Here is a 26,741-nt window from a genome sequence, read left to right as displayed (position 1 = left end):
GCCTCTTTGATCTAAAATCCAGAACTTGGCACACACACGCCCCACTTTGAAACTTGCACATGAATAGTTTGGGGCTCAAGGACAGTGTATTTTATTATCCAAGTATGCATGGAGGAAAAAGGGAGGTGCTGCAAGGATTTTGAGCTTTTTCCTGTTAATCCTTTAGCAGGTGAATCCTACTGCTGTCTCCATTATTCAAAGGACTCAACAGCAGCCATGCCTGACTGCTCTGGTCCCAGGTCTGACCTGACAGCACAGCTCCAAGGTTTCTAACCCAAAAGGACCCAACAGCTTTTTGCACAAACCAGGCAGGAGACAAAGGGAACTGCTGAACTGAACTCGCCCAGCCCACAGCTGGGCTAGTAAACAAGTAATCCTGGGAATTCATATAAAATATTGCAGGACTCAGCTCCCAGCCAGGCTGCAGGGCACTATGGTAAGGCTATGAGGTTTCTTTCTTCTGCTTTTCTTAAGGCTCTCTTCCTTAAGAGAAGGAAGGAGACCTTGGTGGGGCTGACAAAACCCAGGCTGCAAGGAAGGAAAAAAGTGAGGAGCTGTGATATCATGCAAAGTTTTGGTCTCTCCTTCAGTTTTTCTCCCATGTGATGGAAGTGTTGGCTGGTGGGATAAGGAAGAGTAGGCTAGATAGCTCAAGTCACAGGTGGGATAAAATGTGCAAGACAATATCAGGTTGAGCAATGACAATTAGAATAAGGACTCAGGATTTTGAGCCCCATGCTTTAGGGGAAGAATGCTGTTAGAGCAGAACATACCCTGTTGTATCCCATATGACTTCAAGCTTTTTGACTTTGAGTGAGACCCTCGGCTTCCCAAGGCTACTGTAAAGCTGAGCTTTATAGTGATACTTGGCTGAACTGCCAGGATGAAGTGAGGCTGTGACACAAAACTCTACATTGCCTCAATAGCACCACTGAATCCTCTGCTGGAAGGGGAAAAACAGAGCTCTGCTGGCCAAGGAGTAAGTAAAACACCTTCCAGTACAGTCCAGTGGGATGAAATGCCTAGCATGGTCACACCCACAGGTCCCCCAATGACTTCATCAAGGTGCAACAAAAGACTATTTCCCAACTAAAATCAGAGAGGCAGCAAGATATTTACCCATCCTGGCCTTATATTGAAACATAAAGGGAGGACCAGCAGAGACAGAAATTACAAGATGACACCAAAGAGTGAATGAAAGCTTTGAGCTGTAGGTAGATGGGACAACCAGCCAGACTCTCCCAAGAGAAATTCAAGTGTTCAGCTGTATCCCAAATCCTACTCTTCTGGCAGAAAAAAGAAGTATTCTTTTAGCGATGTTACTGTGATAAGCTTTAATTATACAAGAATGAGGTGAGGTGGTGGAGTCATCATCCCTTGAAGAATTCAAAAAAAGACTGGATGTGGCACTTGCTGCCATGATCTAGTTGAACAGTTAGAACATCGACTGGACTTGATGATCTTATAGGTCTCTTCCAGTCTTGAACTTCTGTGATTCTGTGAATCTTACCACCAATTACACTACTGCTACGGTTTGCAAAGGTCTCATTGTGCAGCAAGAGCAAGACACCCTACATCATTTTTGTTCCTCTTGTGTTTCCTCTTTGTTCCTGCGCTCCTCTTGATGGACTAAGTAGAAAAATAAAAACATGACATCCCCTCATCCACAGGCTGTTAAACTGGAGCATAAACCTCAGCGTCTGAAGCTCCCTGGAGCTCTCTTATTTCCACTTAGACTGAAAGCAGAGCAATACCACTTCTGCTGCACTCTCACAGCTTCCAGATCCTACATCATAGTAAAATCTGAAACAAAGAGCTGGAGAGAGCAAGCCAGCCACATGATCCTGCAGATGAGAATGAATATAGGGAAGGCAAGTTATCAAATGTTATTCTATTTAATCAAATTGCTTCCACCACACTTGCAGCCACACACTTTCTGCACCCAGCACACCAGAGCCATGCTTTAGAAAAAGTAAGTCAAGCCATCTTTGAATGGTTTTCCATCCCTCAGCCTTCCCTTTTCTTGCCAAACCTGAGCACAGGCTTTCAGACAGGGAAGCTAAAATGCAGTGCTGCCTAGCAACAGCCAGGGACTTTCCATGGCAGCCTCCCCTCATCCTCCCTCCAGAGACCTCCACGTCACAAGCCAACCACGAGATGCAGCAACTCATTAACTCCTATTTACACAGATACAAGGCAGAACTGAAATAACATTCATTTGGCTACATGACCTGCAGTAGCCTAAAGCAGGGGAAACAGCCTATAAGAAAGGTGACATATTCAATTTAGTAACCCTGGGATCATTCCTGACTACCACACCAATGTGAAAGTGCAGTTTTATTTCCTCAAGCTATTTTCTGGGAGTTATGACAATGAACAGAGCAGAGATTTGTCAAAGGTCACAGAGGATATTAGTAGCAGAGCTGAGAATAAAACTATAGGGTATGGTTTCCAAAACTTTCTTCCACCTGCAGAAAATGAAATGGAAGTAAAAGAGACAGTGCCTATTTCAATTAAAAAGTCCTTCCTGCAGGTCTCTGACAAAACTGCTACCATCAGAGCTGAAAACTACAGCTTGGGAGCACTATTATTTGCATGAAGGGAAGTTTATTTTGCTGTCTACTGTGACTTCTACGAAAAGGAGGAAATGACATGACTAAGGAAATGTCAAAGCCTTTTTGAGGACACAAGAGCTATGTCTCACTCTAAAAGCAAAGCTAAATTGAAACACTTCAGGGTTAACCCTCCAGAAAGCAGCAGAATCAGCTCAGCCCAAGAATCTGCCCACCAATCTCACCTCCTGCTCATAACGCAGAGACTCTCTCAGTCCTGAGCCTGGATTCAAAAGAAAGTTGCAGGGACTGGAAGTAACAGAATCCCACATTCACCAAATGAAATGTAATGAACCCCTGATCTGCCACATGTGGCTCTGCTGCACATCACTGCCACATCCAAATACCGCCATTAGAGCAGAGATGGGGCAGCAGCCCTGCTTCTCCTGGAGCACAGCTCTCCAGTCCAGCCTTGCTCCAGGAAATACCTCCAACTGCTTAAGCAGCAGCGCTCCAAGGCCTGCAACACCGACCTGAGCAGTTCTGAACTAACCCAGAAGGAAATGGTGAATGCCTGCACTTGCTTATGCAGAAAAGCTACCACAGAACTATTCTATACAAACTGCACAGCCCCGATGACTAATATATATTAACAATCAAATTACAGGCATCCTTAATGCAAGATCACTCAACTGATGAGTGACCAACCCCAAGATGAATGAATTTATGTCACACTGCCACAACAGTTCAAAACTAAGTATTTAAAATTCTGTCAATTCACAGTTTAAAGACAGGCATCACAATTTAATTTTCAAATGTTTAAGAGTTTGAACAAACTCTCAAACCAGCATACAGTGCAAAATATTTTAGATTAATAGATATCAATAAACACTTTTCATCTTACATCTGCTTTTTATATACACAATTCTGGTTTTAGAATAGTTTCATTTTCACTACCTCCACAAGACAAAACAACTCTTTTGTTCATTAGTGTTGCAGAGAAGTGTAAATTGCTATTATTTATTTTATTATCTGGCCACAGTTTTAAACATAGGGGCCTGTCCAGAGTTGGATGCAGTTCAATTACTACTAGTTTTCTCAAACTAGTTTAGCCTATTTCAAGCAAAAGAGCACAGGAACTCTCAATTTCTCAAGATAACTCATCATTTAATGACACACTTCATCAAATGCTACATACTGATATAGAATCAGCTTGTTCCAATATAAGAATGCTGCAGGGATTTTCACTTGCTTAATGAAAGAGATTTCAAAGTTTAAAAAAAAAATCTGTATTCAGTAACTGTGCTTTAATTTGACTCAAAGATCAGACATTCCAAAGAATATAAAGGCAGGCCAGAAGCTTGCCTTTCTTTAGTTTTGCTAATGACCCTCCACACGACAAGTGCACTTTAAAGGTATGGACGTTTCTGTTTCTTGTTGACATCTCAAGGCTCTTGACAAGATACAAAGTTTAAACAGTCCAAATTTTCAGAAGAAGCCTCCTCAGCTCCATAACCCCTGTTTTACTTCTATGCTGTTAACCCTACCAGCCAGCTTCCCAGTTGTCCAGAGTCTTCCAGGAACAAGAAGGCAGACCAAGCTTGAATGTCTAGCACGGAAACAGAGAAACAGACCAATGATGTTGCTTGCTGTATTTTCTTTGTTTGAACAATCAAACAAAAAAAGAACTGAAAGAAGAAACAGTACAGTGTGAGGAGAAATTGCACTCCAAGCCACAGCAGAGGGCTGATGAAAAGGGAAAAACCATGGCCAGTGATGCAATATGCACAGAGAAAATTGCTTCACAGCAAGGCAGGGAGGCAGCTCCATGGCCCATTAAGCAGAGGACTGAAGGGGCCTCAATAAGACAACCTTGGGACAGCGAGGTGAAGTGGATGCTGGTGCAGAGGCAATGCTTACCTGCGAGCTCCAGCTCAACACCAATCCCACTACACCCAGTGAGCTAGCCAGGGAAGCACAGCCCTACAGCCCTCCTGCCCTGGGAGGGCATTCCAGAGCAAAGAGCCTGCCCCATTCCCTTCCTGGCAGCCCTCAGAGCCAGCTTTGGGCCAGCAGGAACAGCTCTCCCCCGCTGCTGCAAGCCCATCCTCTATCCCAGCACTGCTGGGGCGGGAGAGCTGCAGAGGTTAATGCAGGGCAGGGCGCAGCTGCAGTGCAGTGGGCACGGGAGGTCAGGGTGCTGCACAAAGCAGCCACTGTGCTGCACTCTGTGCCTGTGGGCTCCTGCTTCAGCAGGTCCGACCTCCGTCCCACCGCGTGGCACCGGCACAGCACCGGGGGCACACAGCTGCTTCCCAGCGGGGCGGGCACACACTGATGATGATGAAGAACAGCAATCCAGCAATGTGGAAACCCAAGGCACAGAGCACTTTGACCCTCGTTCATGGAGAAAGTTTCTTAACTCCAGAATAGACTAGAATCCACTAGGGTGTGAAGTAGATTGTAGAGAGCAGTGTAGATGTATCAATTAGGTGGGAAATTTAGGCTTTAGGATTTTTAGTATGTAGCGGATGGAAGCAAGATGGAGCGCACAGGGTGCCATCCTGGGCTTCTTCCTCATGTTTCTTCTTCTTCCTTCTTCATGGGTTTGGGTGGCATTTTGTAATTGGGTGGAAAAGTCCACATTGCGAGCTATAGGGGATCAGTTATTGAGTTAAAAAGGGAAATAATCAAGGTGTCAATTCCTAATTGGATGGCTTAGCTTTAAAAGACCTTGTAACAATAAATTGTTGGCCATTTTTGCAGTGCTTTTCCAGTGCACTGAGCCTCGTGTGGACAGCGTGTAAAACTCTAGATAGGATAACAATAAACAAGAACCTGAAGACCAAGAAGATCCAGCGTGTCTCTTTCCTGACACAAGACCACTCCAGGAGGGTCTCCCACAACAGGGGAGCCCCCGGGAGGGCCCAGCCAGAGTCCCAGAAGTCAGGAAATCAGCAACAGGTACCCTGGCACAGCAAGGCCCTTCCTAGAGCACAGGCTGAGTTAAAGCAGGGGGAGCAGCTAGCCCCAAAGGCAGCGCTTACACAGGCCAGATGTGAAAGCTCAGCACAGCCCCAGGTCAGCAGCAAGGCTGAGGCTTTCAGTGCTTTCCTAACACACCTTCAGGCTCAAACATCACAGCCCCATGCCCACTGCTTTAGAGAAATCCTCCACCAGGAGAGCAGTGCTCCGTGCTTACGTGGCAGGGCACGAGGGAGCAGGGCCATGGCTCCTGTCCTTTGGCCAACACAGTGATGAGTCTTCTACAAGGAACACAGCCAGGTCTGCTGTCCCAATGAGTTTAGGAGAATAACAGGCAAAAAAACCCTAAAGCTACTTTGTAGATTGATTTTGGGCTGGGTTTTTTAATTCCTTGGCACTGAGAAGTGTTGCTAGGACATGAGCGTCATCTCTTAGTCCTGCAGTGCAAAAACTGGACAGAAAAAACACTAAGTCACAGGCTCCTCCTTACTGCTTTTAACCTGAAGCAACTCCAGCTGATACCAACCCTATCCAGGCTCAGGCTCCCAGGCAGACAAACCAGAGGGCCAAGCTTTCCCAGCAGGCACCTGAGGGGACTCTGCATTTGCATCACCAGGGATGCCCTGTGCCAGGGGATCAACCACTGTCTGGGCCCAGGGATGCAAAGCCACTATGCAGTGCATCCATGTGCCAGACACACACACAAGCTCCCTGCCCAGCCCCTGAAGCAGCACAGCAACAGGAAGGCTTTAGTTCAGCCATAGCTTTAAATTACAATTATCATTAGTCAGTCTCCAGACTCCTCCATCAGAAGCTAAACAGCCACACAGCATTTTGAAATACAGGCCAACACAAATGGTTTGGCCAGCAGTCCCCTCCCACAAAAACAAACCTCAGCACCCAAACACTGTGCTGATAGTGTGGAACATCCTGAAAAGCCTCTTAACTCTTTTGAAAGTTATTTCTAGTTAAATATTCAGTTGAATTAATCATTCATGCTTTTTTTGCCACATTTATCCTCAGTCCATCTGAGGCTCCTTCAAAGCATCAACACTGTTGAGTCTCTTAACACTGTCATAAAGAGCTCCCATCTCCACCTAGATGGGAGTTCCAGTTGTCCAGGCAGCACCTCTGTCAGCAAGGGCCAAAAATCCACAGCCTCCAAATAGTGCAAACACTGACAGCTTAGTGCATCTGGACAAGGCAGCAGAGGAAATGCTGATTATTAAGTGATCTTTGAGAACAATTCAAATTAAAAAAAAAAAAAAAGCCAAGCAAGGCCTTACAAATAAAGATGTACTGCAAGGACTTGCACTCAGCAAACAGTGGACCATGAAAACCAAAACAAAGTAATTCCTGTGGTCACCAAAATCCTTTCCAACTTGTTTATCATGAATCACCTCATTTTGTGCACTACTGGGAGGGGCTCAGCTATCACTGCTGAAGAGAAATGGGTGAGAGTCTTTAGCAAATATCAACTGGCAGAACAGCAAGTCAGTCTCACCAGTAATTGCTCCCTAAATAAGCACAGCCCAGTTGCACCACAGTCCCAGAAAGGTGATGTGCAAGTGACCACTGCAGAGTGGCACCAGGCTCCTGGCCTGGTCACTGCCTGCTGCAGAAAAGAGGGAGCTGAAGTCTGGCCAGCAAGGTCTGCCACCTGGCAGAACTTCTGAATTCCCACTATTCCCAAGGCCCAGAGAACAGATTAAATTATTCAAATTACAGGCTGCTTTTTGAAGTTTTCCCTGCATATCAACACTAGAACTACAGCTAACACAAACACAGCTACCTACTCACACAGTTGTGGTCTAAGCAAACAGACTGGCTGCCTGTCTGTAGGTGACTCTGCCTTTCTACTGCTCCTCTGACTTCTTCGTGGCACACAGTTTCCAGATATAGTCTGGACCTGTACAGAAGCCCTGTCCCTTTAGGAACAGATAAAACAGGCTGTATTTGCCCTGGCACTTTTACCACTAGCCCTTTGACTGGAATTTGGGGATGGAGGAAGTGAACACTCTCCATGGAGCATCTCTGGCTTAGCAGCCGCTTTCCCTGCTGGTCTGGCAGAGTCTTGAGTATGCTGATCTGCAGTGTACATCAGATGGCTCATCTATTCACTCCATGCCAACCCCAAATCCCTCACTGAGTTTTCTTTGAGGCCTGGAAAAAACCCAAAGCTCCATTTGTGCAGGAAATAGACCTGACCAAAAACTCCAGCACCTGTGGAGTAACAAAAATGTAAAGAAAGGGCAGGATTCATTAATTCCCTATCACTCATCTGCACATGCCAAAGCTACCAAAGTTCAAATGTCAGGCTTGCCCCTCCTGCTCACTAGAGTCTGAGAAAGGAGGAGGGGTGCAAAGGGACTGGGGGGTCTGGTTTCACAGCTGGCAGGCATGGTAGCAGCTCCTGAGAAAAAGCTTACAAAGCTTTTAATTCAGGGCGGCCAACGTGACTGTTTCCTCCCTTCCTTCCTGGCCTTGGCTCCAAAGCTGTCCACAGGGAATGTCCAGTCTAGTCTAAGATATCATCTGATGTCTCTATAGTTTATCTCACTTCTGACTGAGGCCTTGGCTTGGACACGACTCCAAAGCCCTCCCTCCCCACAGACTTTTCAGACAGAGCTAAGCAGAAGGGACATTGCCTCCTGCAGCTTTATCCCATTCCTCTCAGCTCTGCTGCTGCAGCACATGGGAGATGGCAGTGCTAGGGGCTTGAAACAAGCAGCCCCAGACTCTTCCACTTTTTCTGTTGAATTGCTGTCCCCAAGTGCCCCAAGAAAGGGCTAAGACATCAGCACAAGCCAGGCAATACAGTAAACACAGTTCCCCTTTAAGCAGGGAGATACAGAGAGCTCTGAAAAATCACACTGTATACCCTGTATACCCTGGGAAAGAAGAAAAATACTAAAATAACTGAAAGGTACCAACTCTTGTCAGCTGTGACATTACAGGGACATGGAGAGGAAGAGAATCCACATATAGCTGCTCAAAACCCAGAGGGCACCGAGATAAAAGTGTGTACCTTTATTCTATCCTTGGGTAACTGAAAAAACTACAAGATATTCCAAATGCTCTGGGCATGCCACAGAGCCTCTTGCACACCAGCCACAAAGTGAGCGGCCAGGCATACAGAACACCAGATTTCCAGAAGAGACTGCATGCTTACACAGGTTTGCCACATGAAAGGATAGATGCGTGTGTGGATGGCAAAAGGAAAAAGCAGGCTAAAACAACCAGCTCAGAATGGTTTCAATTCTAGATTTTTAAGCCAATTTCTTCCTGGTTTTGACACAACTAGAACATTTTAGATGTTCATATGAAGTATTTCTGTTTAAATGTAAAAATTCTTGGAATTAAATGCTTGTTTGTCAGTCCAAAACCCTGCCCTAAAGTTAGCACAAGGAACTTCTCAGGAGGTATAAAGCCCACACAAAATCCAACTAACCCACCACAGAAAATATCCAGTGGAATTTAGTGGGTTTTCTTTGAGGACAACCTGGAATATGTACCTTTTTAGGAGATTTTTAGCTAGAGGATTTGTCTTAGTGGAGCTTCTCAAAAATAGGGCAACATGAGATATACTCATTGCACTAAACGAAGAAAGTATTTGTCAGTGGCCTGGATCTTCACAACAGGAACCTCAAAAGGTGGCTCTGAATTTCCTCCCACGCTCTCCAGATGAGTACAGAGGACATTACCCTGTGGGAACCCTTGCCTTGGGTTCATTTGGTGCTGCTGGGAGCACTCACAAGTGGAACTTGAAGCAGAAAACACATAAGGTCACATCTTCAGATGAGAACCTGGATTCACGGACAGCAGGGAAACTTTGAAAAAGCCAAATGCAGACTGACTATATAAACAGCTTTGGAAAGCCAAAACAAGCCTGTCTTACAGAAGCAAACATCCCAAGCCATGGGGCTTGCTCAGGCTCTGAACACAGGGCAACAGAGTTTCTCCTCTTCTCCTTGCAAGACACACACATGTATCATATCTGCACTGTTCTGCAAAATATTTGAGCATATTCTCCTTTCACAAGACTATGCCAGCTGGGGAAATCTCATGTGTCTGCATGAGCACATGAAAATAAAAGATACTAAATTAGAAATCGGACACCAGAAGATGATTAACAAACCTGAGACACCATTTCTGCCTACAGACATCCATGTAGCGGGAGCGGTACAACACTGATCACCACAGAGAGAAATGATGATGTAACCCAACTGTTCCCACATTCCCCACCCAATCTCCTCCTCATCCCCCTGCTCCTGTTCCCCACTGAACCTCACTTACACACTAGTGACAAGGGAACATGCTGAAGCAGCTAGGCAGCTAATAGGATAAAGGCCTCTTACTCCAGGGAGCTAATCCATTTATGCAGAACATAACTAATGAGTGCATTTGGAGACTGCTCTCCCATGGCCACAACACTGCACAGCACACGGGGTCTTGCTCAGTGGTGCTTGGGTGATGAAACTCAGAACTTGGGATGGGGTTTGATCTACCAGCTGTGAAAGGGCTGGCCTAGGCCTGTACCCATGTGAACAGCTTGCAAATATTCCAGAGGAGCCAGTATCTCCTGCCTGGTGCACTGTCCTTCCTCTTAAGGAGGCATATGTTTCCCTTCAGCGCTGCTGATCAACACTTGCAGATTCTGATACCATTCTGCATCCTTTTGTTCACATCCTCAAAGTGCACATAGCTTCATATGGTGTAAAGCTGGTCCAGGAAACCATCTCCAGGGCAAGAAACAATACAACCAATTCAGCAATCAGTGTTTCTCCCTGGACACTCCAATAAGCTGAGTGAGCTTCAGCATCTCTACTTGTCCATGGGTACCAGCACAGGATACATGTTACTCTGCCAATGTTTTGCAACTCCCCTATGTGAGGGCAGTGAGGCACCATCAGAGTTGGAAGCAGATCATTGCCCTTCTAAACAGGTGTTAGCGGAGCACAGCAACCCTCAGAGCTGTGCATCAAGTATTTGTTGGAGAACTGCCCTCAAGCATGCCACTCCATTGTCTGCATCAAGATCCACTTTCCAAATATTTAGAAATGAACCATCAACTCAATAGCTTCCAAGATCATATCAGAGCCTGTATAACATGTGTCATTGTTCATAACACATGCATCAGTTTTAATGCATAAATCATATCAGTGTTTCCTCCTTTCAGCTCAGGATTTTGGTCCCTCTCACACTTCCAAAATAGTCATGCCCTAGGACCAAGAGGGCTCCTTCACTCACAGACTACAGAAAGGCAAAGACCAGATTAACACATGAAAAAGTGACCAGAATGTCTCAAGGCCAAGTTCATTAGGATCCTCTGCAGAGAAAAGTTGGTAACAAAAGCAAAAGCTTACATCCATTTATATGAATAGTTTTGAGGGTGTTTGAATGATTTGGATGCTTGCATCTGGAAAGCGAATGAACCAGTGCCTCAGCTCAGTACAGAGTTTTGGACTGAGCAACTCAGGCAAGTGTCACAGCTGCAGCAGTACTTACGCAGCTGCTTTCTACCTCTAACCCTAGCAGCAGCCCTGTCATAAGATGGCAATCTGGCTTTTTTCAGCTTCTTGTGGTTTTACTGTTTCACTCAGCCCTAGAGAATCCATGGGCTGCCTAGCACAACTACCCATGGTAAATGCGAGCAGGACAAACTAGCACAGCAAAAATGCCTTGTACACTTCTTGTAGCAGTCAGGCTTGGATAGAACATTGGTGTACCATGAAAGAAAAGAGATAAGAATGCTAGAATAGTGGCAGTATAACTCTTTCTGCTTAGAAAATATTTTCCAAGAGCACTACTTCCAGTGCTCATAATTGCACTCAGCCCACCAACAATAATTTGAAACTAATGGGGTTGGTTAAGTCATTCAGAAGAAAACAAGAAATCATATTAAGCTGAAAATTAGTTAAGAGCTTGACTGGACAGCACAACAAATTCAGTACCACAATGAAAATAAACAAAACATTAACTCGCTGCGCTATTTCCACAGAGCTCTGAACAAAGCACTGCAACTTAAAGACTCACTTTAAAGTATGATCAACATAGTCTTATCATCCACTCAGGTACACCATGTTCTTTTGTGAGGTCTGCCTGTCTTTCTGGCACATACAGCAAACAGTAGCAGTAACAAACTTTCCTGAACAAACTCAGGGCATTCCTTGACCTGTGGTGGTTCTCCCAGCTGCAAACCACATCACCTGGAACATAACAAGGAACAGGTTTACTGAAGTGAGAAAAATCAGACATCTGACTAGCTCTATTTTAAAGATATTTCTACCTGTATTAGGAATTACACAAATGCACTAGATTTGAAATTTGGAAAGTGATTTTTTAAAAACTGTTTCTTGTTTCTTAATCATAGCATGCCCACATACCATCACGATAGAGCCTATAGGATTGTTGGATGAGCCTCTGAAGTCACAGGCATGATAGGGAGTTTCTAAAGCCTCCACAGGTAGGCATATTTTTATTTTGTTTATGCTGTCAAAAAGAGTGTGTTTACAATGAGACTGCAAAGTAACTTGCAAAGCATTTGAGGGCTTTAGCCTTTGTACAGCAGATCAACCTGGTTTTTCCATAATCAAACATGTGAAGGTGAAATTATAGCTTGCAAGCCTATGCCAGAATTTTAAAGCACAAGCATGTTTTTGAATTAAAAATACAGCCTTTCTTAGTATAGACATGACCACAGACTTCATTTACATTAAGTTCCTAACACCCTCGACAAAGCTCAGTTTTACGAATTCATTCCTACGAAAACTGCTTTGCATAAGCAGTTAAAGTCCAGCAGGAAACCAAAAAGGTTGTTTGCAATGAGGAAAACCAGCAAGTTCCATAGGGTTTCTCTTAAGTGTCTTCATTTCTGTTTTATTTTGAATTTACCTGTGGCCCCAGGACACCTATGTTTTTGAAGTCTTTTATTTAGAAAAAAGTGCGGTTACATGTTTTTTTTGCTTGAAGAGGAGGGTTTGTCTGTCCCTTAATGGTCAGCATTTCCTCAATACAAATTGCAGCTCAATGAGAAGTGTATCTGGGCTCCCAGCTCTGAAAAAGGACAGGGAGTTTTACAAGGGAATCTGCTCTGGCTTAACTCAGTCTCCATCTACATGAGAAGTAGATGCCTCTATTGAGTGACTCCCCCTGTGAGATGAGCTGTGGACCAATGCCCAAAACTGCCATTGACATCAACATGCTGAAAGAAAGCACGAGCAGAGCCCAGCAGTGCGGTTCTCATGTGAGCCAACAATGGAGAGGTTATTCAGAGCTAAGGCAGAAAATCAGAGCTAAACCCCAGCCCACGCCAAGGACAGCTGTGCTGTTGACAGCCAGGCTGGCTATTCTACCACTCCAAAGATTGTCTCATACAGCATTTCCTAGAGTGTTTACTCTAGTCACAGGCTTGGCCTTAAAAGCTCAGCCAGCTTCTTCCTATTGAGCAGTAATGGCTGCTGCGCTTTCAAGACTCAGACATGCTCTGGACAAGCTCCTTGCTCTCCGTGCATGGTGACAAACTGGAGCACAAGCACCCAGTGTTGATAGTTAATCAGCACCATCACATGACTGCCCTGTTCCTGCTGTTACCACTCATACTACCAACCCCCTCCTTCCTTCCCACTCATGGGCAGTGTCCCATGGGAGACTGCTGGGTACAAAGCACACCCATGTCCCCTCTCAGACACCAGTGTCCAGCCATGCTGGCAAGGAAGGTGTTTTGCTTCACAGACACAGAGCTAAGCAATGCCAGGGAAAAGCTAAGCAAAGCCAAGCTCTTATTTTCCATTCCTAGCTACCATCTCTTCTGTTTAGTGCTTTGAACAAGTCTATACCCATCTGAATTCTAAGCAACAGCAGCCCCTGTTATCTTGTGGCTGCTGAATTCTAAGAGAATTCAACACTTAGTGGTAGTAAAGTAGGAACAAAGAGAAAAAAACAATCTAATCTATCTCTACTGCTTATTTCAGTTTCTTAACCTATATAACAGTCAGAAGAGCAAGCAGAAAACTGCCACCACCATCAGATACCCTCTGGACTATATGAGGAATAACCAGATTGTTTCTAAATAGCCATTCACCCTCTCCAGTCTCCTCAAGGCACTTCACTGGCCATCCAAAGAACTAAATTGTAAGGCTCTCTCTTTTCAGGAGTCGCTATCACAAGCAAAAGATGGAACTTATTACGGCTGAAGAGAGATCCATTCACCTGCAGACCAAACACAGCCTGGACAGTGACAGCATATGGTGGAGCCACCCGCAGACTCCTTCTCTCCCCAGGCAAGCATGAGATATTTGTATCACAGTGAGCCACATGCTGAGGGAGGAGTGGGCAGGACAGGTATCTGGCCAACTCAACAGCCACACTGGGACCCAGCCCAGGCAGCCCCTCCAGCCCAGACACATCAAGGCTGGGGGAGGTGAGGACAACCCAGCGCTACTGCAGAAGAAAAGAGCACTGCAGAGAAAGTCCTGACCTTCACTTCAAGCAGCATCTCCAAGCTGGTGTTGTTGAAATATATACACAGGTTGCAGCAAAACTTCTTAATCTGTCAGGCTCTTGAGATTACTTGGGCTGAACTCAGGGACTGGGAAACAACATGCCAACATTATCCTCCTACACAGTACTGTGTCAAAACCAGAAAGAAAATATCCTTCAGAAAACCTTATTTTAAAAGGACCAGAAGTCAACACACAAGAGACAGAACAGTGATATGCTACAGGATGGCCACCCTTGGGGATCCAATCCAGCACCTACTCTCTGAATGCTGCTCACACCACATCCAATCACATTTTAACCAGTTGTACTGTTGCTGCAGTTAGGAGCTCTTGGTTTTGCTGAGTGATGTTTCCTGTGGCCAACTGGCAGCCCACCATAGAACACAGCTAGCAGATATGGGAGACTGGGCTCTTCCTTCTATTAGCTCAGTAGGAATCATTCTATGTGGTGCTTTGAGAGCAAAATGCTAGAGGTCAAAACCCCAACCTTGTCCACTCACATGCAGAGCTTCTGGCAGATGTTTTCAGGTGGAAGTGCTTTACCTCCTTCCCAATTTGCTCCTCCCAGGCCTACCTAACCATCAGAGTCAGACCAAGAGTTCAAGTCCTACACAGCATCACTCAGGACTTTTCCATGAGCCACATCCCAAGGCCACATGCCAGTGGTGCCATATGCCCATTTGATCTCCTCTCTTTGGACTGCAGCCAAAGACTCAGCTCTAGTCTAATACCTTCTTACCAGGCTTTAGAGCTTTGAGGAAAAAAAAGAAAGACAGCAGGGTTGGGAAGGTAGCCAGCAAGCCTGCCAATCTAAATGATAAGCCCTTGGCTTGAACTTCAGGCTCATAATTTTCTGCCACTAGTGCCAGGTGCTATTATTGTCCCTTTGGGAATCTTAATACAACAAAAATACTCTCTCTACCTCTGTCTCTGCCATTCTTAACCTTCCTATTCCACAGATCTCTGCTGCTTCTCAAACTTCAGCCACATCAAATTTCCTTCCCTCATCTTCCTTTTGCTCAACCAAGCTCTCTGGTGTTATCCAAATGGCCCTGACCAACCTAATTCCTGCTCTTTTTCATGATTCACAGTAGCACCTCAAGGAACCACGTTTCAGATGTCTCAGCATATATTCTAGCTATTGGCTCACCCTCCCTTGGTAGTTCAGATGGATATATTCACCAGCATGCAAGCTTCCAGGAAAAGGCAGCAAAATTAGACAGCCACATAGCCCAGGAAAAAGAGACCGATAAGTACTTCCAGACAGCAGCTCATTTGTCCACCTCCCTCTTGAACTGCTGTCCCTTTGCACACGTTACAAAAACAGAACAAAAATGCACTGAGACAAAACAAGGAAGGAAAACATCAAGGGAGAAGAACAGAAGCATTTGGCTCTAGGAATGGACTACACATTCTGTGCCAGGGCTCACACAACAGTGGAAGAGGTGCAAAGAGGCGTGTGCTCAGAATGAAAGTCTGCTAGCAGCACATCTGAAAGGTGAACACAGTATGAACAGACACCATGGAGTGGACTTGCACTAAAATTAATTCTGTGTTTCAACAATGCACAGAGAACAGAGATCCTCATGGAGAAGCTGCTGGCATCCAGGCTGTATAACTTCCAGAGGGCCTTTGCAACCTCAGCCATTCTGTGAGAATGCTCTAATCTCTGGTACACTGGTTGATGCCAAGACTTTAGGAACAGGACTAGGTTATCCCGCCTGCCTTGCCTTTGGCATTTACAAGCTGGCAGCAAGATGAACCTTACCTTCAGTAAAAAGACAAAGTCAACTTACTTGGCTCTTCCAGGAGGAAATCATTATGCTTTTTAAGAAGCAGCTGGGCCAAGTTGTACATGGGTTACTCCTCTCTTACATTCTGATTCATCCAGCTGCAGCTGCACACAGGCACTTCCTAATGTTTTTGCATGAATTAGATAACCATCCAGGGAACACTTACGAGACACAGAGACAGGGGTATCTGCTGCCTGGCAGAGTCCTAATCACCTCCTTGGGGCTAGGTGGAGTTCCTCATGATTTCCCCTGCTACTGAGTCTCTCTCCACCTCCCAGACAGCATGTTTTCCCCCCACTGTCAGACTATCAATGATGTCAGCAAACTGAACATAAGCTAGCCAGCACTGAGCCAGTCTTTACAACAGAGATCAAACCACTGGAGAACATCTCAGCTCCTCCAAAGATGCAAAGCACAAGACATCTTTACCATGCCCCATCTCCCACTCATATGTCTGGAGTCCCAGAGCCCCCCACCATGGAACTACATCGTCACAGGCAAGCAGACCAGACAATGCCATTGATCACGTTCAGCCCCAAATTCCCTCACGTTAAGACTGCCTTGCAGCAGCCATACACAGCATTTGTTTGCTGGCCACTTCAGTGCCAAACACTGTCAGAGTTTGAGATAGACAGGCACTTCTATGCGGGAAGAACAGCTGCTGCAGCATATTTCTGGGGGTGAAAAATTAAAGCAAAATTGCAGGAGGTTACCAGAAGCAGAATTTCTCATGCTCTACTGATACAACCAGTTTCTGCAACACTTTCTTTACTATGTTGCTTCAACAAGCCCACTGACAAAGAACTGCTATGGCCCAACTTCCCACACCTGAGAGACAAGTTCTGGCACTGGGCCCCTTAAGAATTATGCTCAGCACAGGTCCCTGAACTCCACTCAGTCACTCTGGAGAGTGAGGCCCAGGGCAGAGACTGTGCTGAAACTACCACTAGCACCAGCAGTAGATTTTCCAGCACCCTCTTGCTGCAGAAAGCAGCTCAGATGGGCAAACAGATGGTAACAATTGTGCAAAGGCCTGGATTCAAACAGGAGGCCAAGAGGTGAAAAGGACTCACGAGCTCACACGTGGAAGCTATCTGGAAGCTATTTGTCAAGTCCTGGAGAGACAGGCAAGGGCAAAACCCGGCTGTGCTAAGGATATGGCAAGCTCACCCTGGAGCCATTAGCAGCCCAAAGCCCAGACCCCAGTGCACCAGGGTCACACACTGGGGCCTTGGTCACATGTGGTGAGTGCTGTTCTGCAGCCTCTGTGCAACCAGTATGGACACAAAGGAAGTTTTCAGGGCTGATCACCCCACCAATAGCTCAGTCCAACCAAAATTCCAGTACTGAAACATACAGCAGAAGGAAGATAGTCTTGATATCACACAGCTAAGTACAAATTAGGATTCTCATCAGGCATTTTATCCAGGCCATTCCAGTGTCAAGTCAGGACGAAGAGCCACTCATATGTCTTGCACTGAAACTAGTCACCCACCAAAGGGGGTGCAGAGCCTGCAATGAACAATCCAAATGTTAGCCTACGATGCATTTTTCTCTTCTCAGATAGCCTTTTTCATCCTAGCATCTCATTGCATTTCAAAGAATGCATTAAGCCTCCAAAAGATAATGGTATTGATGCTCCAATAGAGGAAGCCAAATAAAGAGCAGCTGAGATCACTTGGCTTGTTCAGCCTGAAGAAGAGGAGACTGAAAGGACACCTCATTGCAGTCTAGAACTTTCTCATGAGGGGAAGCAGAGGGGCAGGCACTGCTCTATTCTCCGTGGTGAACAGTGACAAGACCCAAGGAAATGGCCTGGAGTATGTCAGGGGAGGTTTGGGTTGGACATAAGAAAAGGTTCTTCACCCAGAGGGTAGCTGGGCACTGTAAGAGGTTCCCCAGGTTAGTGGCCATGGCACTAACCCTGACAAGGTTCAAAAGGCAGCTGGACAACACTCTCAGGCATACGGTGTGATTCCTGGTGCTGTGCAGGGCCAGGATTTGAACTTGTGGGTCTTTTTCAACTCAAGATATTCTATGAATTTCTGATTCTTTCTATTCATACAAGCAGGAAAACCACAGCAGAAAGCTCTGAGCAAGACATGAAACCTACCTAATCACTTTGCAGCATACCTGGAATTACACCCATGTACCCACACTCTTTGCCTTGTACTTCAAAATTATGCTTTCCACATCAGGCACCTACCCACATAAAGAATTTGGACTGCTTGTTGTACTACCCCAAAGCTGCTGTCCCCCCAGGAGATCTCTCTCCCTGCAAATGCTACGCTCTGACTTAACAATCTTCTTTAAGTAGATTTCAAAGGTGCTCCTGGCTGAATTCAGTCCCACTGAATAGCACAGGAGGATCCTTTACTTCCTCTCTGTTTACACAACATGCCAAGACCAATTAATCCCCTGGGAATGAGCTCAGCAGCTCCAAAAAGTCTTTGTGACACCCTAGACTTCCTTATGACTCAGGTGAACCTGGAGCCTTCAACTTTGAACCCAAGGTCCCTGCTCTCCCTGACCTTGTGCTCTCAGCATTGCCAAAAAAGCCAGATATGCTAAAGTGGCAGCACCCATGCAGGGTGGCAGCAGGCTTCATTAAAGAGCAAGTGGTTGGCAGCAGGGCCAGCATGCAATGATGTGTCTGCCCAGGGACCATGATCAAGGGGTGCTGGGAGAGGGCATTCACTGCAGCAAAGCAAGTGTCTGCACAAGCCAGGGCATTTCTGCCCAATTAAGGAAAGAATAGAAGTCTTCTGAGCTCATTTTCTAAGCCTTTGGAGAAGTGAAGAAAAGCATGCATTGAAATGTCCTCGCTCAGCCTCAACAGGGAGGCACTGGGTGGCCAGCTGACCAGCCAGGGTGGGAAATGCATCTGCCAACAGTCCAAACTCATGTCTGGGACACAGAAGGGCTGAATCACTGTACCCTGTGAAGCTGGAAAGGCATAGCCTGGCATCTAACCAAAACAGGGCTTTTTAAACCTGCTCCTGGTACAGCCTTCCCTGCTGCACAAGGCTGAACTGAAAGGCATGGATGATGGAGATGCACATGGTAAGAAAGGACAGCAATTCCCTAACTTCTTTAAAGCACTCTGATTGACCCCAACACACCCGTCTCCCAAATTTGCTCCTTTTTTTTACCAAAAGGCACCAAATCACTGGAATACAGGGAGACATTTGGATACCACTTGCCATCAACTCATGGAAGGAAGACATCCCAACACAGACCCACTCCACATCTCAACCCTCTGGACCAATATTCCATCACCATCCAACATAAAGAGAATTTGATGCAAAGCACTTGGCATCTCTTCATCCACCCCTGAGTTACCCATACCACCTCACACCCCCAAAGTGTCTTCTTATCTCACAGCACATTTGCTTCAGGCACAAATTCATCTTGCCTGATACTCTGTCATCTGTCAGCTGCTCAGAGCTGCAGGGATGGGAAGTAAGGCTCAGGGATAAGAGTGAAAGCCACATCTGCTGCTCAAAAGAAAAAAAGTCTAGCTGATAAACTTTTCAGCTGTGTTCTCATGGGCAAGCATATGATAGCAAGGATAAGAATCACAAAGCAAGAAAAGCTTGATGTTTAGAGCCCAGATGAAGCCTTAGAGTAGCCTGTTTAATATTAACATTCCTCATATGCATCATTTACCTGACTAAGAAACACAGGATGCCACACACTGCCCAGGCAGTTAATAAGAGCCATTTTTGCTGGAAAATGGAAACAGACAAAAAACAAACACCCTGGTCCCATTTTATAAGTGGGAAACGGGGGGCCTGAATAACTTTCATAGGAGAAATAAGTACAGGTAGCAAGCAAAGACTCATCATAAAGCTTCAAGATGTTACTGGCTGAAAGTTAACCAATTAGAGCTATAAAAATAATACAAATGACCAAATAAAATATTCAGGCTGCATCTCACTGTGCATGTGTGTGTCATGTCATGTTGCGCCCTCAGTGCACTTTCTGTCAAATTAAATCCACCAGCTGACTATACTTTCTTTATAACATGGATTCCACAACCATGGAATGTTAATGACATCCACAGTAAAAATGTTATTTAAAAAACACACTGCCACTTCCACTCCAGGTTTCAACTTCTTTTGCAAAAATCTTTGCCACAATTAATCCAAAAGTGTAGAGAGCAAATCGACAAGGAAGGCAATTATTCTCACAAGGTTTTCCCAAAAAAGCCAACAGTTTGGAAAGCTCATTTAAATTAGCCCCTAACCTTTATCAATACACTCCTGAAGACAGTGCTGAAAGATGCTTAAGGGAGAGCAGGCTATGCCTAGCATCTAAATCAGAGCAATCACCTGGGCCAAAAGAAACATTTTCTCATTTACTTATGTGCACTCTGAAAAACTAGAAGGCTGGGCACAGGCTTAGCAGCTTTCTTCTTCTCTCGTAAGGATGTGAGACTAATTAAAGTCTGTCAGTATCAGTAAAAGATTTGGGTGATGTGAAATGCAAGACTGGGCCTTTTGAATGTTCTGTGAGCAGAAACTTGGCTAGAAGGTTGAAAAGGGGATGAGGAAAACCGTAGTGAAAGCACAAGTCTCTGCATTATGTATTCATGGGAGGTATGCTGCCAGCAGGACCGAGAAAAACCAACAATGTAATAGGGAAATAGAAATCTCACTTTTAGGGTTCTTAGAAAATAAATGCACAGTCCTTTCTTTTAGTTGGTCCATCTTGTAAGCTTTAAGGAATCGTTGCAAGCAAGGTTAAAACTAGTACGTCCAACAAACCAGAGGCAGTGAAATTCTTTCCTAATGAGAGGAAATTCAGAACTGAAAATAATTGTTTTTAACTTACTGCAATGTACCAGGGCCAGCGGATGTCTGCAGATATCCTTTTAAGCTGACGCTACACCAGTGCAAATAGAAAAATAATGAAGAGACATGAAATACTAACTCTACAGCAAGGCCTTTTGAAAGAGAGGCGCCAGATGGGAACTGCACAGGGCAGCCTGCCCCATTTCCCAGGCTCTGCAGAGACAAGGCAAACTTCTAGCATCTCCATACCTCAGTCCAAGGCCAAATTAAAGTCCTGCAAAATCAAGAGTAACTGCATCTACAGCAAAATGTAAGCAGTTTGTGAAATGTTAAGAAGGCAAAAAGCTCTCTTTTACATGGCTATAAAACTGCTAGGAGGCATAAAGAGATCTAGGCCCAAGGAGCTCAACAAGTGTGGAAATTCCTATCATCATCAAGTTGACAACCCCTTTCAGCAAAGGCTCTTTTTATACATGCTAAGCAATTAATTTATTTTGGAGTAAGTGACATAGGTCAGATCATGGAAGCAGTGGTAACTTGATGAAAGCAAATGCCAGCGATTTTGTTCCTGTGCCATGCAGTGAACTGGACAGCACAAGTGCTGCCTTCCTCCTGGGGTAGCAAGAGAACAGCCCAAGCGTGGCAGGAGCCACTCAAGCAGCAGTGCCTTTACCTCTCAGGAGGGCTATCTACACTTACCCCAATTTATCCTAGACAGACAGCAGAAGTACCCTGAAAGTGTGCCCTGAAGACACAACCACAAGAACCAACCCTATGAATTTACTGAACCTCACCTGTAGCCCACATTTCTCTTCACAGAGAAAAGCAAGGCACAATTCTTCCCAAGAATGTGAAACCTAGAAATATTCTCAGAACATCAAAGAAAGAAAACACAATTCCTACCATTTGCTATACCTGTGTTTGTACAAAAGTAGAATGCAATATGGAGATTGTTTACCTAAAATCCATAGTGTTTTGTTCCCTTGGCCTATCAGGGCCAAGAATGTGTGTGTGTCAGGACTGTCAAGTGACAGTCACAAGATTTGGTGCAGTGTGTGCAAAGTTGAGTGCTTAGCAGATTCAGTTTTAGATGTATAAAATAGTATAATATAATAAAGTAATTAATTAGCCTTCTGATATCCATAAAGTCCTCCTCATCATTCCTCCTTCATCAAGGCCCTCACAGCACTGCTATACTTGCCTCAATAACCCATTTCTGTCTTTGCTTACCAGGCCTTTTTCTCAAGCAATGCTGCTTTCCTCCCGTGAAGCTCTGCCTTACCTGCTGCATTTTTTCCAGGTCAAGGCTGGGCCTGCTGACCTTATCCCCATATCCCTGTCGGTGTCTCTTACAAGGCATGACCTGCTCAAGGCCCGCCCCGACGCTGGTGAAGATCAGAGGTGCGGAGGCCGGGCTGCGCACCAGGGGCTGCAGTCTCTTGGGAGGGGAGGCACTGAACAGCACGGGGCTGGGGCTGGCCTGGAGGCCGTCGCCCCGCTCTGCCACGGGCCGGAAGGACATGGCGCACAAGTTCTTCACTTCCTCGTCGCTGGAGGAGGCGTTGTTGCCGTCGCCGCAGCAGGTGAGCCGGCTGACCTGCGACCACTTGCGCTTCTCCGCCGCAAACTCGCGGTTGATGCGCTCCAGCTCCTCCTCCGAGCTGTGCCGGTCAAGGCTGGCGTGGAAGAGGGCCCGAACCTTGCAGCATTGGCTCTCCTGGTTCTGGAGCTGGTTGGTGGCCAGAGGAGTCAGGGCACAATTCCGTCTTCTCTCTGGTGGGAGGAGATGGAGAAGTGGCAGAGCACATCTGGGTCCCACAGCCTATATAAAACAGGCGTGTTTCCTCCTGACCTGCTGTTTTCATCTCCTCCCAAGTAAACTTCTGAGCTGTTTCCCCACCTTCTCTTCTCCAGATAAAACACCCCCCAGCTGAATGCTTCCCTTTGGAAGTTTACAGACTTTTTTTCAGACCAGACTGCTAGATGTCATCCCCTTTCAAACCATCACCTGGAAGTCTAGTTCCAGAGAAAGAACACAGATCTGTCACCACCTCACCTCCTCAAGGTGGAGAAGACATGAGCTTACAAATGTGTTGCTAGGCACTTGCCTCTAGCCAAAAATATTAACTTCTAGTGACCAGTTCTCAGGGCAGAAGAGCCAAGTTAGGCTATCCTAAGCGTCACATTTTTGGCTCAAATAAATGAGATCTGGTTTCTAGAAATAAAAGTCCTCTATTACAACACTTGTCACACAAGAGAGCCTGTCTTCAGTCACAAGCTAGGCATACTTTATCTCTTCTGCTGAGCTCTTTTTAGGCTAAGCATATGGAGCAGGGATCTGAACTCTTAACAGGACATGTCCTGTGCGTCAGGAATTGAACTTCTGCTTCCTCTGCATAAGAATCTGCTTGAACCTGGACACCAGGGCATACACTAATGGCAAACTTAGCATAACTAAAGAGGTGCATTTACTACAGATTTCACCTGCAGCTCTAAGCTACTTCATATCAAGTCCAAAAACAACAGCAGAGCACCTATATCTTCTCTATCAAAGACTCTCACTAGATGCAAGAATATAGTGCACAATACCAACAGTCTAAGAGGAAGGGAGAGAGATAATCAAATAATGAGTCCAGGGAAATTAATAAACTGAAGGTTAAAATTCAAAATAGCAAGGATGAGGAAACCCAGAACAAAGATGATCCAAGCACAAAAGCATGGAATAGAAGATAAAAATTTAGTCCCAGCTCTGCTGCTGGAACAATTGTGGATCATCTCTGCCCCATGTCTCAGCTCTGGGACTTTAACACATGGTTAACAATGTCTGTTTCTGGTGATAAAAATGCAACTGCAGCATCTGATAACACCAGCCTCTCCCTGTGAGGTCCCAAATGCTTCAAAGGTGACTGATTTAATGCATCTGTTTGTGGTACTTTGGGGACTGGGAAGGAGGCACTTGCAAGAGCACGAGTGAAAAGAAAAACTGACTTCAGCCGTAGTATCCCGGGATCCTTCTATCTTCATCCCTTTACCTCTGTCGATCTGAGCAAGTTCCTGGTTCTCTCCCTCAGAGTCATCGCTGTCCTCATCACTTGGGGGACAGGAGATCTAGGGGACAAGGAGAAAGAAAAGGCTTCATCATGAACACTGAATATTGCTGCCCAAGCCACTTCCCCCACCCTCCCCCTCTCATATCCTGGAGGGAGCCACCCTACCTAACCACACACACCCAGCCATGGCACCTTCCTGTGTGCACATCCTAGTCTCCCAGCCCCAACCTCCCATCGTACCCTCTTACTTCCAGCAACACAGAACACACAAACTACTGCTGCTTCCACCACAAGAGCTGCACTGCCAGCTCTTTCCCAAGTACAATGAACATATCCTGCCTTTCACTTCCCAGACACGTAGCTTACAACCATCATGGCCTACCACATCCACATCACGTGGATAACCGAATCTCCAAAATCGCCGCTGCCGAGATAGAGACACATCCTGTCAACAGCACTTGCAAGGCACCCACAAATGGAAGTGGCACATTAGCTTTGGCCATCCTGTGTGTGTACCCACACTTCCCCCTTGAAGTTCACACACAATCCACCACAGAACAGACTCATCTTGCTTTTCTACAGGCCAACCCTGAAGTATTTAATAAAAATAAAAGAAACATGATTTCACAGAAACACAGACAATACTGTTAAGTTGTCCCCTCCAGGAGATAACTTACAGTACTACTGAACACCTTTGAATGCTCTAAGATTAACAACAACTCACATATTTTGTCAATATCAAGACTTTTCAGGAACATCTACTCTGTGTCAGCCAATGGACTACAAGCCACTTACTCAAAACATGTCTAACACTGAACAAACCTGCTAGCTGCCTCTTGAGAGGACTGAGAGATCTGAAACCAAGCTTTTATAGGTCAGATAGATCACGCTGCCTCTGAGTTTCCTACACAGAGGAAATCCTACCTACCTTGCTACTAAAGTGACTTTTGTTCAGCTGCAAAGAGCCTACCTGGAAGTTATTAGATCAAACCATTGAACTACACAGCTTAGTATGTGTCTCTGGCAGCAGCCACAACCAAATGAGTCAAAGGAAAATGCAATACTTAAAAGCAACCTTTATAAGAAACAGTTCTGGAATAACATGATCACGGCAAGATGAACTCCACTATTCCTTACACCTTTTTATTCAGAACAACAAACATGGCTATCATTCTTAGCTGCCTCAAAATACTTGCTCACAACAGAATCCAGCGGCAATACGTTTCCAAAAGTTACATGCTATGCTTCCATTTTACACCTTTGATGTGCTGTGCTTGACTTTTACAAAGAGGAGGCAAGCACAGAGCCACGACACTGATTTGGACCCATTTTACCTTCACCACCCTGGGGAGATGTCTTTGTAGTGTTTCAGCCACCCAGAGACACCACAGAGCAGCTACACTTACCTACATGTCTACGAAAGACACACTGCTGATGCAGAGAAACAATAATAGTTGACAAAATCTGATTGATCCTGAATTTGACAGCTATTAAATCAACACACCTATTTTGTGACCATCCTCCAGGACTATGTTTGTTGCATTTTGTTCCCCCCAAAAGCATGCAGACACCTTTTCCCCCCCTCCTTCTTTAAAGCTACCTTTTGTCCCTCTATATTTACATTGCCCTTTGAGAAAATAAAATATCTTTTCCTTTCTTGTTAGTCTTTAAACTACATTCTCAATAGTCAAAAGATGAATCAGGCAAGTCAGATTTCAGATTTATCCCCACTGCAGATATTCCTGAAGTAAACACAGGACGTTGTTTTTCCTTCTACAACTACAATTTTCTTGTATGCGTTCACACACATGCATCATTTAATAAAGGCAGCTGGCACTGAGGAACACTGCCAAATACAGAGACTTCTAGTTGTCCCCAGAGCAGGTATAATACCTTGTTTGTACCATGGCAGTTCACAGAGGGGACAGCTGACACTGAGGTGCCATTGTGTGGCTGCTGTACAGACAGACAGAGGTCCTGTCTCCCTTAGAAAAGCTAAGGCTCCCATTCTAACTGGAGAGGTACTGACCTTAGGCTGTGGCTCGTTCCCACATAAAAACCTTTCATTTGGACACGGCAGGGTTTTCAGCGAGGTTTAGCAGCTCTGTGTGGGAAACCTAGCAGCTCCAGTTTCTGTACAATGTGAATGAATGTCAATACATGGCACAGCACCGATTCCAAAAAATAGCCAATGACATCCAGCACATGCAGGTCAAACAGCCACTGCACAATGTCACTGGCTCGAGATACTGAAGATAGGAGGTGGATTCGAGTCCATGACTGACGTTTGAAGTCTGTGTCTACCAATCCTGGACTTCCAAAATATTCACTCTTTCCTGTGCAAGTGAAATTTTGTCTGCCCCTAGCCTCCTATGGGTAACTCTCCTGTACTGAGCCCTCCCCAGTCCCTCAAGCAACCAAAGATCAATTCCCTTGTGAGCTGCCTTAAACATTTTGCTAGAGGCTTTCTTCAGAGCACAGAAAAATCTTTCAAACAAGAGACTCTAGCTTTCATGTCCCCCAACAGAGAACCATCATTCCTTGTAGGCTAACCATTAATCTTGTAGAACTGAAATTTTTTACCTGAAACTCCTTGCCACGATACCTCACACAGGCAAAGATTAATGGAAGATCAAAAAAAAAAGGGTTCTCTGTCAGTTTGGATAACAAGACTTTGCAAAAACTAAAGATCTATGAAATCAAAGACTAATGCTCTGAGTGGCTGAAGATAAATACTCTCTCCCTTGACTCTTCCCAGGCTTTAACTGTACCCTCTCCTAAATATTCAAAAACATTTCACTAAACACAGCAGTACTGTGTTCAGGCCTCCAGCCTCCCCTATATTAGCCACAGATTTACTTTTGTCCAAGGCAGTACAGCCCCATTTTCCTCAGAAATTCAGAACTGTGGCACTGCTGTAGCAGAAAATTGGAAAACTTCATGTCAAAAGTCCTACCAGATCATGGCTTCATTCAGAGCACATCAATTGCAGAATGGATAGATTGAAAGACACCTCTTGGTATCACATAGTCCAAGCTCTTGCTCAAGCTGGAGCAACTAGAAA

The 26,741-nt window shown here is 45.3% G+C and overlaps 1 protein-coding gene across 3 annotated transcripts in view; it reads right to left on the bottom strand.

Annotated features, from left to right (window-relative positions):
- Positions 1-26,741, bottom strand: part of LOC132071087 (uncharacterized) — a 60,527-nt gene that overhangs the window by 18,125 nt on the left and 15,661 nt on the right. For 2 of the 3 annotated variants that reach the window (XM_059468390.1, XM_059468391.1), the window contains exons 2-3: positions 23,660-23,735; positions 21,910-22,400 (exon numbers count right to left, since the gene is read on the bottom strand). In XM_059468390.1, coding sequence (XP_059324373.1) covers positions 21,910-22,400; positions 23,660-23,735 — 567 coding nt within the window. Of the gene's footprint in view, positions 1-3,941; positions 4,162-21,909; positions 22,401-23,659; positions 23,736-26,741 lie in introns of those variants that run through there. The other variant, XM_059468392.1, reaches the window with a different exon arrangement.

This window comes from Ammospiza nelsoni, chromosome 3, assembly GCF_027579445.1.
Source record: "Ammospiza nelsoni isolate bAmmNel1 chromosome 3, bAmmNel1.pri, whole genome shotgun sequence".
Classification (NCBI taxonomy): Eukaryota; Metazoa; Chordata; class Aves; order Passeriformes; family Passerellidae; genus Ammospiza; species Ammospiza nelsoni.
The sequence above is the reverse complement of the archived record's forward strand: the minus strand, read 5'-3'. Positions and strand labels throughout refer to the sequence as shown.